The following is a 13,069-nucleotide window of genomic DNA, read 5'->3' on the forward strand; positions in this document are numbered from 1 at the left end:
ACTGCATATGTTCGATCTGTCAAATATCAGATCAGAGTCATATAATTTGTTTATAATTGAGTTGCTTTTGCCTTTTGATATTTATATCCCTATAATTTGTCAAATATCAGATCTGAGTAATTTTTATTTATATTTATTTATTTGTTTATTTATTATAATGTGCTTAAAGATAAACTGACTATTAAGAAAGTTCATTGAATTATAAAGTAGTGATCAGACAGGGATGGAGTTGTCTTCTAATATTGAGTATGTTTCTCCAAGCTGATATGTTTTGATAATGCAAAATAAGTTGTAATATATGTTTTCTGTCACATCAGTTTATTCAACATCCAACGTCATTGATGATTGTCATTGAAATCTTATTTTACGAACATATGAGTATGTTATGTATGTTAAAGTCCTATTGAAATCTTTAAAAGTTTCACATTTACATTGCATAAGTAAATTATACTTTTTATGTAGCTTATGTAGCCGCTCTCCTTGAAAATGCACACAGAGGGAGGTCTCCATCAATGTGAAGGGTGAACATGGTTCTGTAAGTTACAATTTTAGATTCATCGGCTAATTTAAAGCGGAAGAAATGAAGAAGGGCAGTTGATACTATCTTCATCTGCCGGTAAGCAAAGTCCTTCCCAAGACATATCCGAGGGCCGGCCTGCAAATCATTTCGCAAGTGAATAGACTGCTAAAGTATGCCAACTCGCTTAAACAGTAATGACAAAAAACAAGGTGATATATACAGACATGAAATGCTATGAATTTGAATGGCGATTCAGGTTTAAAAACTCCATCGTTGAGCCATCTTTCAGGTCGGAAAACCTCTGCATCTTCGCCCCAGATATGAGGCATTCTGCCCATGGCATAGGCCATATAGTAGACTCCATCACCTCTTTTGACTTTAAAGCCATCAGGAAGAATGTCATCTACATCTGCGCATCTCCCATCCTCAAGTACAACAAAAACGCTATGTTTATCAAAATTAGTAGTTCTATATATGAAATACAGCCACATAAAAAGTCTTGAACACCCCAGAGAGAAGAAATTGTTCTGAGGAATTTTGTATAAAAAAGCTACTAGGAGTTTAGCAGAATTTACCACAGGTACTGCAGGGTATAGCCTCAAGGTTTCTGTCAGTGCTGCGTGGAGATAATGCATTTTCTCAAGATTTGCATCACTCATATTTGCTATGAAACAGTCGATGTTATTTTCATCCACTTCACCACAAAAGACATCTCTCACTTCTTGTGCAACTTTTTCTTGTATTAGGGGGTTCTTGCACAACATGTAGAAAAACCAAGAGAGTGTATTTGCACTTGTATCTTTGCCAGCAATCATAAAGTTCAGAATCACATCTCTAAGATATTGATCATTCATTTTCTCTGGATCCTTCTGGCTCTCCATCAGAAATCTTGAAAGTATGTCCTCCTTGTCATCCTTTGAAACATCAAAACAAGAATCAAGATTTCATCAATTAAAATATATGCACCCCCAAAACACAATGCATGATCGACAAGGTGAAAGAATGTTGAAAGAGTAAGTTTACAGTCATATATGTTCAAAGAAAACTAGAAAACAAAACGAATAGATAAGGAGAATTTGAGTGCAAACAAAATGTTAATCCTTGAACTCACATAATCCTGCTTCACTTCTAGCAGTTTCCTCTTTCTCTTGATAAGTTGGCTCACGAAATCATCAATGACTTTAACATTCTTTCGAAGGGAGGCTTCAGAACCAATGTTGAAAAACCTTTTCAATTGCCAGAATGGGTCCGCATAGCGAAAATACACCAGAGCATTTGAATCATCAAATGCCTTCATAAATGCACTTCCTTCTTTGCTTGACCCCTCCAGGCAATTCAATTCCACCCCAAACCCAACTTTGAAAATGGAATCCAAAGTGCACCGCATAAGTGAATCCTACAGAATGAGACAACATTTATCACAGTTAGTAACTAAGCTGTGGCATTTGCTTATGATTTTTGGACAAAAATTTGACCCTAAGATTAGCTCAGCCCAAGCCAACACGTTTTACTGTGCTAAGAATTTCACGCAGCATAACGCAACTTGAAGTTAAAATGAATCAAACACTTCCTATTTGCATAAAAAATTTGGTCGTTTTTATCTTTTAAAATGTAACCAGGAACAGGACAACAAGTAACATTACAAACAAGAATTTGGTAAAGTACAGGGAATGATTTAACGCTGTGATGGGGGTTGACTTTATTACTCACTTGCATATCAAAAGCCCGACCGTCAACAGAGAAGCCTGAAACAACTCTGACCAGTTTGGCAGCATTTCTTCTAAACACGGAACAGCTAAAGTCTCTAAGAACTCTGGTCGAGAACTCCAAACTCGCAAGCTTCCTCTGGTGCCTCCACTTTTCTCCATCAACTGCAAAAATTCCCTGTCCAAAAAGATCTCTCACTATGTCTTGATTATACTCACCCTTCGAATACATGTCGAATTTTGTTTTCAAAACATGCTCGATGTTTCGTATATCAGTCGTGTAGATTTCGCTTTGTTCAGGGGCAAGGAGCCGAAAGGTCGGATACTTGGAGGCAACTCTGGTTTGGTAGTCATAGAGTTTGTTGAAGTAGAATAGCTGGTCGAAAACAGTGCCTTTTACGGGTGGATATGTTGGGTTATTGATGGACTTGCCTGTGAAGATTCTGAGTATGAGAAAAGAGAAAAGTAGGAAGATAAAGATGAAAAAAATTGAGATGAAGGTTACGATGATATAGAGGATGTCCATCCTTGTTTATGTCAGAGGAAGAGCTATGCTAGCCAATATACTTACATGATACAATGACATACATATTTATATAGACAATATATATTTATATTTGTAATTACCAAGAAAGAAATATTTATATTATTGTCTTGGATTATGTCAAAGTGGATTAATGGTTAAGGAATAGCAATATATTGAGAGAGCAAAGGTATTTTGATTAATTAGAGGGTCTAATAAGCCATTGGCTGATGTCTTTAGATCCTGTGGTCAAGATGATGGTGGAGCATTTGTGGTGCTCATGATGAATCTTTACAGATTAGAAATGAGCATCATCCTCGAATCCATAGATGCTTAATAATCCTGGATTGATCGAACGATAAAGAGTGGTTGAGTTGTCAAAAAACATTTAGAAGAAATGGATAGACTTTTATTATTATTATTATTTCCTACTCTTTATTTTGGGATGGAGAGAGAGAGAGAGATTCTTTTATCTATTCATTCTCCTTGGTTAGTTGATTGCTAAGAGTAAGAGGGAATAGCATAGAAGTCAAATCTTTCCAATCAAATTTATATCTATTTTCCGCCCCTATTGTTTTAAAATACTTTTTGGAAAATTTTTCCTGGAAAACAGACAAGAAATTGAATCTTTGGATGTCTGAGCAGTCTTTCCTGCTACCTCGACCTTGTCAAACAAGCATATATAACTTGACAACGTTACTCTCTGCCATTGGAGGCAACCATTCGTTTCTATAACCCCGCTGTCATGGTGGAGTAGCGTTTAGTTTGTAACATCTTGCTGACATGTAGACTGTTTTTAGTCATAGTAAGAGAAAATTAACAAGATTAGTGTTGGTCAAAAACTTGCTTGGGAGGAGAAAAATAAAGAACTGTATAGGTGAAGATTAATTTAATTAAAATAATAATAGTATTATTGGTCGCAGATTATATTCAAATTGAGTTTGGAAACTGCAAGCAAGCCCAACAATGCTATCAAGCGCATTTTCTAACAAAACAAAATTCGCTCCACCTGCTTGCATATTATGTATATGCACTTATACGTTTCAATACGATGCTTAACTTGTTTTGTGCAGCCTGTACTTAAAGTAGGTGATGGTTGGTGTGCTAGAAAACCAGACACTGGGGACTAGTAGTACGGTACAATAACCAAGTAGTACTGCATCATGGTATATCTTCAGCTAAGGCCACTTAGTAAGATGTTGAGATTGTCCTTGCTTTCATATAAAGGAAGAAGCTGTGAAGGGAAAGGAGAGATGACAACTTTTCCTCTGGCCCTTCCTGTTTCTAAATACCCATCTCGGTGTTTTCTGCTTTCAATTCAGTTGCTGTTTTTACCACTTTAGCATCTGATATGCTGGCTTCGAATTTCTTATAAGCATGTGCTATTTTTTCTCCACTTTCACCGGCTACCACTGGGATCACCTTCTCCCCATGTTCTTCCAAGATTGATTTTTTTTCTTGTGGTATTTCAATATCTACATTGCTTGCCAGAACCTTCTCTTCAGGGGCAATATCATAATTTTGAATATGCTCCTTGTTCTCTGGTTCAGCCCCCTTCAAGTCTGTTTCTTCAATCACAATTCCAGTTGAGACAGTCTCTTTGTCCTGAATTTTTAAGATGTTGAGATTGTCCTTGATTTCATAGAAAGGAAGATGCTGTGAAGGGAAAGGAGAGATGACAACTTTTCCTCTTGCCCTTCCTGTTTCTAAATACCGAAAAGCTTCAATCACATCTGCAAAATCATATGGACCAGTTGGATCAATAACTGCCTTCAGCTTTCCACTCTCTAAATATGGCCTGAGCTTCTCTAGATCTTCCCCAGAAACTGTCAAGCTTGAATAAACTGCTCTGGGATGGGATGGAGGCCATGTTATGTCAACTATTGGTGCTTCATCCTTGGCTACCACAAAAGAATTCTTGCAATCACCTGATTAAACAAATTGTTATCAAATAATCATCAAACTTCAAACCCAAAAAACAAAAAAAAAAAAAAAAAAAAAAAAGAAGAAGAAGAAGAAGAAGAAGAAGAAGAAAAAGAAAAACAAAGGTTGATGTGGTTTAAAGAGATATCCACAAGCTTATTATGTTTAGAATCAGTTTCTTCACTTTGTTCAAATAGATCAATCAGGCACCAAGTTTAAGGTTTATCTCAAGATATGTAACAAGCTTACATATATCTGTCTAAAAGAGAATATTGCCACTCTAATGTTTATGCTTTGTTTGGTTGTCAAGAAAGTAGAGTTTGCCTTAGGATAAAGGTCATACACACTTTAGAATGCAGAAATTAAGCATAAAGAAAAACTTGCCAATTGTATCGTAGAGGAAATCATATTTCTCCTTAATTTCATCATATTTAGTCTTGGTGTAGTTCACAACTTCATCAGCACCCAACGATTTGACAAACTCAACCTTTGGGCTACTGGTTGTAGCCACAACGTAAGATGCCCCAAACAAGTTCTTAGCGAGCTGAACAACCAAGGTTCCAACACCACCAGCTCCACCAACTATAAAAACCGTCTGCCCTTTCTTAAAACCTGCAGTTTTGAAGCCTTCAATAGCAGTCTGAACTGCTAAAGGCAAGCTGGCAGCCTCTTCAAATGACAGGTTTTCCGGCTTTTTGGCAACCAATGTCTCCTCCACGACTATGAATTCTGCCAGGGTCCCGAGCTGCTTCAGATTTCCCTCTGCATTAAAATCTTGGATGTTACCATAAACCTGGTCACCTACACCAAATTTGGAAACATCACTTCCCTTTGCTACCACTACACCTGCCATGTCACAGCCAGGGACTACCTGCATCATCATCATACATGTATTATATTAGTTGTTAAAGCCTGTTAGCTGAAGGAAATTATTCAAACTTTTAAGAAAGTCTCAAAATTATATTATGCGATATTTAATTGGACAACCACGTCTTGTCATGTATAGGTCAGGAGAATTGCTATGCTAGATGGTTATTAGAAAGGGGCCTTGGAAAGGTACATTGGCTTCTACTCTGTTGTGATAACGATTTTCATTTCCGAAAGCCAAATCTTTTGCTATAAATATAAGACACCAGATTCTAAGTTCATCAGTAAACAATATCTTATCCAAACTAGGTAGTCATAGACTAAGTTAGAAGCTCAGTGTAATGAAAAGGTAAGAAAACTACTGTTCAGTATTTAAGAGCTCGAATTGTGTGTGTACTCCATATATACACATATACATACATATATATATATATATATATATATATACACCTATATATCTAAATTTCAGTCCATGATATATTCACATGATTTATTTTACCGGAAAATCTGAAACATAGATGGGGCGATTCCGCCTCTTGAAATCTATAGGATTCAAAGCAGCGGCTCGAACTTGAACAAGTAACTCATTAGGCTGGGGAGTAGGAATTGGAAAGTCTCCTAACTTGAGGACTTCCTTAGGACCGTACTCCTCATAGAACCAAGCCTTCTGCATTTTTTGCTTTCCCTACAAGAAATGCCTTGTTTTCTTCTCTTTATATATAGGCAACGAACGTTCAACTACAATATTGAATATATGATCTAAGAGTTGATGTTGGATAAGATCACAAAATACTTGGACTAAAATGAATGCATGGCTATTACTGATAATGATGTTGCTTCTCCTACCTTTAAGATTTAAATTTCAGCAGAGAGATAAAAGGCATTCAGGTTGGTGATAACAGGGATTTTGGTCGCTTTTTAGAAATTGATAAGGCATAATCAGATTAAGGTTATTTTCAATTGTCCTAATTTAACAAGATTAGACATGATTTGCCTACCTATATATAGAATTAAAATTGCTTAAGTCAGACCGTGGAAAAGGCGAAAAAGGCCAGTTTACCCATCAGATTACCTGATAGCTGAATCACAATTAAAATAATGCCTAGAACAGATCATTAAAATGCAGTAGTATCTAGAAATGGCCTCTCAACCAGAAAATTCTTCTAACCCGTAACAAGCTGGTTCATTCATTAGAATTATCCTGATAATCCACCATGATACCAAAACAACAAAACCTACATCCTAGAAAACCAAGCTTCCAAATTGAAGTTTTGTTCATCCATCTTATATTAAATTTACATATACATACTAATATCCAATAATATAGCTCTAATAACAATTCAATCCGCACAATCTTGAACTTTTGCCTGACACGCAAATAGATTCTTCTCTATTCTGATTGACAAATCTGTCCCTATATCTCCTTCTTAAATGACTCTAGATAAGCAATCGATTTTGCTTGAGGCCCCCATGAATGAACATAAAGCTAACAGTCTTCGAGCCAATAGGACCTAAAATTCTGACACTTTCCTGTCATTTAATTAAAAATAATGTAGGAGGATACATGGTGTCCATAAAAGGAGTGGAAGCCAATCCATTGAATCTTGGTACTGAAATATGAACACTGGCTGATATTGGCAGCCAACAGTTATATGAATGAACATTTAGCTACCAGTCTTCGAGCCCATACGGTCTAAAATTCTATTATGTCTTTCCATCTAGTTTTCGATACCATAAGAATGGTGGCCTACATATTTAAAGTGGAAGCCAATCCATTCAATCTTGACACTGAAATATGAACAACTAGTTGAACAAAAATCCAAATAATAATGAAAGAAAATTTCAGATTCTTCCAACTTGTTGAACTAAAATCTAAATAATAATGAAAGAAAATTTCAGATTCTTCATTGAAATTTGATTAGCGCTGCAAAAGCAAAGCTCAAAATATAATTACACCGAGAAATATACAATTTCTATAGACTATTTTATTGGGATATTTGCAAATTTAAGATAAAAAGAATGATTTTATAAGTTACAATTACTAAAATATATCACTCTTACTTTTTTAAGAGATGTTTTTATTATCTTTATTGACCCTCTTAACAAATATTTTTTTTAATTAAAAAAATTTAAAAACCGTCCTAACAAATAATATTTCAATTTTTTGTATTCGATTTTAAAAGATCAATCTTCTTTTATTTTTGTTAAATGTGTATTTCATTTTAACGAAATAAAGTAGATGAAAATGACAAGTTGAAGGCATACAGCTTAAAAATTTTAAATATTATGATATTGAAATATTGATTAAAGAATAGATATCTATTTATTTATTTATTCATTTTATCAATACTACGGTTGAAAAGAGGGTTTCAGACCAGGTTTGAAGCTGAGGTTTATTCTCGATGATTTTTATTATTGGGTCAAGCCTACCAATATCAAAACATAAATATGTAATAATCTTTTGGAAATTCAGATAGCTTTTCATACAAATATATAAAGTTTTAAAACATCCACATTTTTTTTTTCAAATTGATAAAAAAAAAAAAAAAGGAAAGAAAGAAACAAAAATACATTTGGTATCTGGACTTCTATATGTGCTTTTTTTTTTTTTTTTTTTTAAACCAAACAACAAATGGGCCGTTTTGTAGTATCAACTGGGCCCTAATTTCCAAATGTGCTAATCCCTGTTATGGAGGATCGAAAATTACTAGAAAGCCCACTCTAATAATCGTAGTTCGTAAAAGGGGAGCCACTTTCCGAGTTCCGACTTCCAAGCCAGACTTCTAGAGGATGACTTTCCCGGGAATTTCCGTAACTTGCCGGACATGGTGAGAAAAGACTCTCTCTCTAGATTCTATCTCTATCTCTCTCATCCAATCAGTATATTAACTATTTATGTTGCCAGACATGAGCTTCTTCAAAGGACTCGTTGACTCTCTGGGCTCGATCCTTTCCGCCACATATAGCGATACAAATGAATCTCACCCAAACCCTAGCTCTTCCAATTCTCCATCCATGGAAGGCATAGCTGGAAGTTCGGTTTCAAACGAGCGCGTTGCATACAAGCTCAAAGGCTACTTCAATTTGGCAAAGGAAGAGATCGCCAAGGCTGTTAGGGCCGAAGAGTGGGGACTAGTCGACGACGCCATTGTTCATTATAACAACGCTCAGCGCATACTCGCCGAAGCCAGTTCCACGGCTGCTCCTTCTTTTATCAGCGAAAGGTATTGGAATTACATTCTTTTTCACGAATACTATTTTGCTTTGATCGCACCAGCTAGTTTGCTTATATACATAATGTTTGAGCAAATAGATTTTAACTCCATAGATTTTCCGCTACCAAATTTATCGCTGTGCTAAAATGAGGTTGATTTTTCATCATTAGCTATTATGCCTTTTTTATAAAAGCTCTCAGAAGAACATGATATCGGTTCTTGATGATTTAAAGAAAGGAATTCTGGGGGCAATGGGAGGGAAAAATTTCAAATACTAGAAATTCCTGATTTTCATATAAGGAGATAGGGTTTCGAGCATTAAATCTTGCTACATAATTAACAGCTAAAATTTGATTGGATCTGTTGTTTAATCACAGTGAACGAGAGAAGGTAAAATCTTATCGTCAAAAAATATCAAAATGGCAGGGTCAAGTTACAGAGAGATTACAAATTTTAAGTAAGCGAGCAGGTCCGTATCTGCTATTGATTTTACTTAAATGAGCATTGTTTTATCTGATTTGGAAGCTAGGAAACTACTTATCCTTTTTTTTTTTTTTTTTTAATTCCCTTCTTCTTTTGCCCATTCACATTTCAGGTGGTACATCTATAAACAAGGTACGATTTGTTATAGCTGATATGTGGTCGGCACTTCTATTTCATTTCTTTTTTTTTTTATTTGTGTGTATCTGTGTTAAATCAAGTGAAGCATGATTATCTTTTGTTTAGTGCACAATATTGCTATATGGTGTATAAAACATATTTAGTTTGTGCCTACTAATGTGTAGGAATTGAGTATAAGTAGTCTTGAATTACTGTTCAATATCTCTGATGTGGTGCACACGAACAAAAAGGAATAATAAAGCATTTGCATTTATTGAGGTTACTATCTGCAGGCTCATGTTGCTGAAAACACTGTTTCCATGGCAAACTGAGACTTGCTGCTCTTCAATGAATTATTAATTATTTACATATATATTCCATATTAGGTTGCAATGGATTATTAAAACTTTGGACAGCCATCTTTTTTATCACCATTTTGCCTCTTTTATTATTATTATTATTATTATTATTTGTTTTGCTAATGATGCTTTAGCAGACTTTATGCGCATAATATATCATATGTCACTTTTCAAATATTTGTAGAACACCTTAGCTCCTGCACAAAAGGCAACAATTACAACAACAACAACTTCAAATGCAAGGAAACATGTGTTACCTAAGTCTTCTCATCCCAGTACAAACACTGCAGCAGTGAGGAATCTCACAAATAACAGTTCAACTCCAAAACCTAAGCAAGAGTCTGGTGCTGGTTATGAAGCAAAATTGGTTGAAATGATAAATACCTCAATAGTGGATAGAAGTCCTTCTGTTAAATGGGAAGATGTTGGTGAGAAGCTAATAATATGCATTTCACTCTCTCTTTTTCAACTTTGTTTATTCTGTGATGTCAAACTTAAAAGAGTTGCTTATATGAGTTTATTTATCCGCAGCTGGTCTAGAGAAAGCAAAGCAAGCTTTAATGGAGATGGTTATTTTACCAACTAAAAGAAGAGACTTATTCACTGGTCTTAGAAGGCCTGCTAGAGGTAATCTTTGTAAGAATGTTACGTCCGGATTTAATCTTTGTAAGAATGTTACGTCCGGATTGAGATGATAAAACCACCTAAAGATCTTATTTCATTGATCTTCTGATATTTTTTAACAGGTTTACTTCTCTTTGGTCCGCCTGGTAATGGGAAGACAATGCTAGCTAAAGCAGTTGCTTCGGAATCAGAGGCAACATTTTTTAATGTTACTGCATCTTCTCTGACATCAAAATGGGTGTGTCTCTGTCCTTAGAGACGGCTGCTGTTGTTGTTATCCTTTTTTATGGTTTATGATAGTTTCCACTTTGTGTGAAATAGGTGGGGGAGGCTGAAAAACTTGTACGGACCCTCTTCATGGTTGCCAAATCCAGACAGCCATCTGTAATTTTCATTGATGAAGTATGCTATTTTACCATAAAGAGTCTTTTACTTTCTTCCTTTTCATATTTATTTATTTATCATTTTAATGAAAAAGGATGTGCTATTTTATGCATATTTATCATTTTAAAGAAAAAGGATGTGCTATTGTATGCATATATATATTTTAAGTAAATTCATTGTTTACAGATTGACAGTATGATGTCGACCAGGCTGGCGAATGAGAATGATGCTAGCAGAAGGTTGAAGTCAGAGTTTTTAATACAGTTTGATGGGGTCACCTCTAATGCTGATGACCTAGTAATTGTTATCGGTAAGTTTTATATCTGCCACCAAGTGGTAGTGAAGGGATGTTGATCTGTGTATTTGCGTCGAGATAGAATTTAGAGCCAATTATTGATCTCCAATCTTAATTGGTCACCCTTAAAAAGTAAAATCCAGAGCATTTAAGTAGGATGGGGCATGCTGGTCTTAATTTGTTCTTAATATACTTTGTTTTGAATACATATATAATATGTTTTGAATTTGTATTTTTACATATTCTTTGCAGGTGCTACTAATAAGCCACAAGAACTGGATGATGCGGTTCTTAGGAGATTGGTTGGTATATTTTTCCAATATGTTGTATCTTAATTGTTACGGGGCCTTATTATCTGGATTGTTGATAATATTTGGAGCATATTCATGAGATAGTTAGACATAGTGGTTGATTGTGTTGTGAGGAACTGTATTGGAATCTAGTTATCACTTTTTGCATGCCTAGTTGGTGTTGGACTAGGTTTCTAGTTTCAAAGATATTTGATGCAATTAAGTAAATCACATAGAAAATAACTAGAATATTATACTCAAAAACATTGTTTTTATTATTGCCCTGTGGCAACCATCTACATCGTTGATATTACTTCTATTTGCTTCAAGTTGCTTTTTGGGTTAAATTTTTCACCCCTTTATTCTAAAACTCTGAATCAGGTGAAGAGAATATATGTACCTTTACCAGATGTAACAGTTAGGAAACTTCTTCTAAGACACAAACTCAAGGGCCAAGCATTCTCCTTACCCAGTAAGCATATGCTCTTGGTTGTAACTTATGCTGGATATTTGTCTTGTCAAGATGAATTACTTTATTATTGTTTTATTAGCATACCAATTTTCATGTTTGTTTCTTGATATTTCTTGCGATCATGGAAATTATGTTAATTTTTAATGAAATATGCTCTTTTTTTTTGGGAGAAAGGTTGTTTTTGGGTTGTGGGGGGGGGGGGGGGGGGGGGGTGTTGTGTGTGTGGAAGAGAGGGGGAGGGTGGGTGAGGGGTTGTGTTGTATGGAGGTGGGGGTTTTGGGTAAGCAGCATGCTTGGGATTTTCCTTTCTCACTAGAAACTTCAGTTTATTTAGCTGTATAATAAATGTTACAAAGTCTATTGGGCATTGTCATAAACTTTGATATCTCAATGTGACAGGTGGAGATCTAGAAAGACTTTCAAAAGAAACTGAAGGTAAGATGATTTCAGTCTATACCTTTTCAAGAAATTTTGCATGTCATTTAAGTTGCTAAACCACTTTGGTAAAAATTAAGTCATCGCTCATTTGGCACCTTCCTAGCCTTTAGTCTGTTGCTGGTATGCAGTCCGTATATTTTATGCCATATTTAGGAAGGAACTAAAAAGTGATCATAGATGATGAGAATATTGTTACCATAGCCAAGATTAACATGCGATTACTTTGATGTACAGGATATTCTGGAAGCGATTTGCAAGCCTTGTGTGAAGAAGCTGCAATGATGCCAATCAGAGAACTAGGTGACAACATTCTCACCGTCAAGGCAAATCAGGTAATGTGCGTAGAAATTGGTTGTAATTTAATATTCATTGAAGATATTCTACTTTATATTCTCTTCTGGTTATGTAATGTTGCGAATGGTTAGGATCTATTTAGAATTCTTGCACATTATTTGACTTTTTGAAATATGTTAAGCAGGTAAGGCCACTTAGATATGAAGATTTCCGGAATGCGATGACTGTAATTAGACCGAGCTTAAACAAAAGCAAGTGGGAAGAGCTTGAACAGTGGAACCAGGAGTTTGGTTCTAATTGAATTCGTATAGTGACAAATTCTAAAGCCTCTTATGATTCGAAGAATATCCGAGGCGGAAGTCTTTTATGTGAATCACAGATTTCACCACTTTGAATTCTTTGTATTCTTTACATGAAATGTACATGCAAACAACAGATTAAGAAAATAATATATATATATATATATGCATATATATTTTTAATTTAATTTTGTGAGTCCGATAAATAAACTAATATCATTTGTATCACCATATTCCGCCTATGGTACAAGAATTTGTAG

General features: G+C 35.2%; 3 protein-coding genes across 4 annotated transcripts; 1 reads left to right on the forward strand and 2 right to left on the reverse strand.

The window, feature by feature from the left end:
* Positions 1 to 269: 269 nt before the first annotated feature.
* LOC107423707 (cytochrome P450 704C1) lies at positions 270 to 3,501 on the reverse strand. The gene is made up of 5 exons (XM_016033320.4): positions 2,231 to 3,501; positions 1,632 to 1,916; positions 1,096 to 1,434; positions 745 to 945; positions 270 to 655 (listed from the first exon to the last, which is right to left on the reverse strand). Exons 1-5 carry the CDS (start codon positions 2,750 to 2,752, stop codon positions 464 to 466), a joined length of 1,539 nt encoding a protein of 512 aa, XP_015888806.3. The 5' UTR covers positions 2,753 to 3,501; the 3' UTR covers positions 270 to 463.
* A 136-nt stretch (positions 3,502 to 3,637) lies between these two features.
* LOC107423748 (2-methylene-furan-3-one reductase) lies at positions 3,638 to 6,248 on the reverse strand. Its single transcript, XM_016033365.4, has 3 exons — positions 6,039 to 6,248; positions 5,057 to 5,543; positions 3,638 to 4,677 (listed from the first exon to the last, which is right to left on the reverse strand). Exons 1-3 carry the CDS (start codon positions 6,210 to 6,212, stop codon positions 4,034 to 4,036), a joined length of 1,305 nt encoding a protein of 434 aa, XP_015888851.3. The 5' UTR covers positions 6,213 to 6,248; the 3' UTR covers positions 3,638 to 4,033.
* A 1,963-nt stretch (positions 6,249 to 8,211) lies between these two features.
* LOC107423715 (uncharacterized) lies at positions 8,212 to 12,997 on the forward strand. Of its 2 annotated transcripts, none has more exons than XM_048478787.2 (14): positions 8,212 to 8,367; positions 8,445 to 8,763; positions 9,132 to 9,211; positions 9,350 to 9,369; positions 9,898 to 10,141; positions 10,245 to 10,340; positions 10,460 to 10,575; positions 10,659 to 10,739; positions 10,908 to 11,031; positions 11,269 to 11,318; positions 11,688 to 11,778; positions 12,178 to 12,213; positions 12,451 to 12,548; positions 12,695 to 12,997. In XM_048478787.2, exons 2-14 carry the CDS (start codon positions 8,447 to 8,449, stop codon positions 12,809 to 12,811), a joined length of 1,470 nt encoding a protein of 489 aa, XP_048334744.2. In that variant the 5' UTR covers positions 8,212 to 8,367; positions 8,445 to 8,446; the 3' UTR covers positions 12,812 to 12,997. The 2 variants fall into 2 exon arrangements, with proteins under 2 accessions (XP_048334744.2, XP_048334743.2); XM_048478786.2 differs by having other exon boundaries at positions 8,213 to 8,367; positions 9,132 to 9,223.
* The last annotated feature ends 72 nt before the right edge of the window (positions 12,998 to 13,069 follow it).

Source organism: Ziziphus jujuba, chromosome 7, assembly GCF_031755915.1.
Source record: "Ziziphus jujuba cultivar Dongzao chromosome 7, ASM3175591v1".
Taxonomy (NCBI): Eukaryota; Viridiplantae; Streptophyta; class Magnoliopsida; order Rosales; family Rhamnaceae; genus Ziziphus; species Ziziphus jujuba.

Excerpts from the sequence above, each read along its gene's own strand:
- LOC107423715 (XM_048478786.2), top strand. The coding sequence starts at position 8,447 with ATGAGCTTCTTCAAAGGACTCGTTGACTCTCTGGGCTCGATCCTTTCC. Across the intron at positions 10,142-10,244 it reads TGTTAAATGGGAAGATGTTG|CTGGTCTAGAGAAAGCAAAG; the intron begins GTGAGAAGCTAA and ends ATTTATCCGCAG. Across the intron at positions 10,341-10,459 it reads TCTTAGAAGGCCTGCTAGAG|GTTTACTTCTCTTTGGTCCG; the intron begins GTAATCTTTGTA and ends ATTTTTTAACAG.
- LOC107423707 (XM_016033320.4), bottom strand. The coding sequence starts at position 2,752 with ATGGACATCCTCTATATCATCGTAACCTTCATCTCAATTTTTTTCATC. Across the intron at positions 1,917-2,230 it reads GTCGGGCTTTTGATATGCAA|GATTCACTTATGCGGTGCAC; the intron begins GTGAGTAATAAA and ends CTCATTCTGTAG. Across the intron at positions 656-744 it reads TCAAATTCATAGCATTTCAT|GCCGGCCCTCGGATATGTCT; the intron begins GTCTGTATATAT and ends AATGATTTGCAG.
- LOC107423748 (XM_016033365.4), bottom strand. The coding sequence starts at position 6,212 with ATGCAGAAGGCTTGGTTCTATGAGGAGTACGGTCCTAAGGAAGTCCTC. Across the intron at positions 5,544-6,038 it reads TCTATGTTTCAGATTTTCCG|GTAGTCCCTGGCTGTGACAT; the intron begins GTAAAATAAATC and ends ATGATGATGCAG. Across the intron at positions 4,678-5,056 it reads TTTCCTCTACGATACAATTG|GTGATTGCAAGAATTCTTTT; the intron begins GCAAGTTTTTCT and ends TTGTTTAATCAG.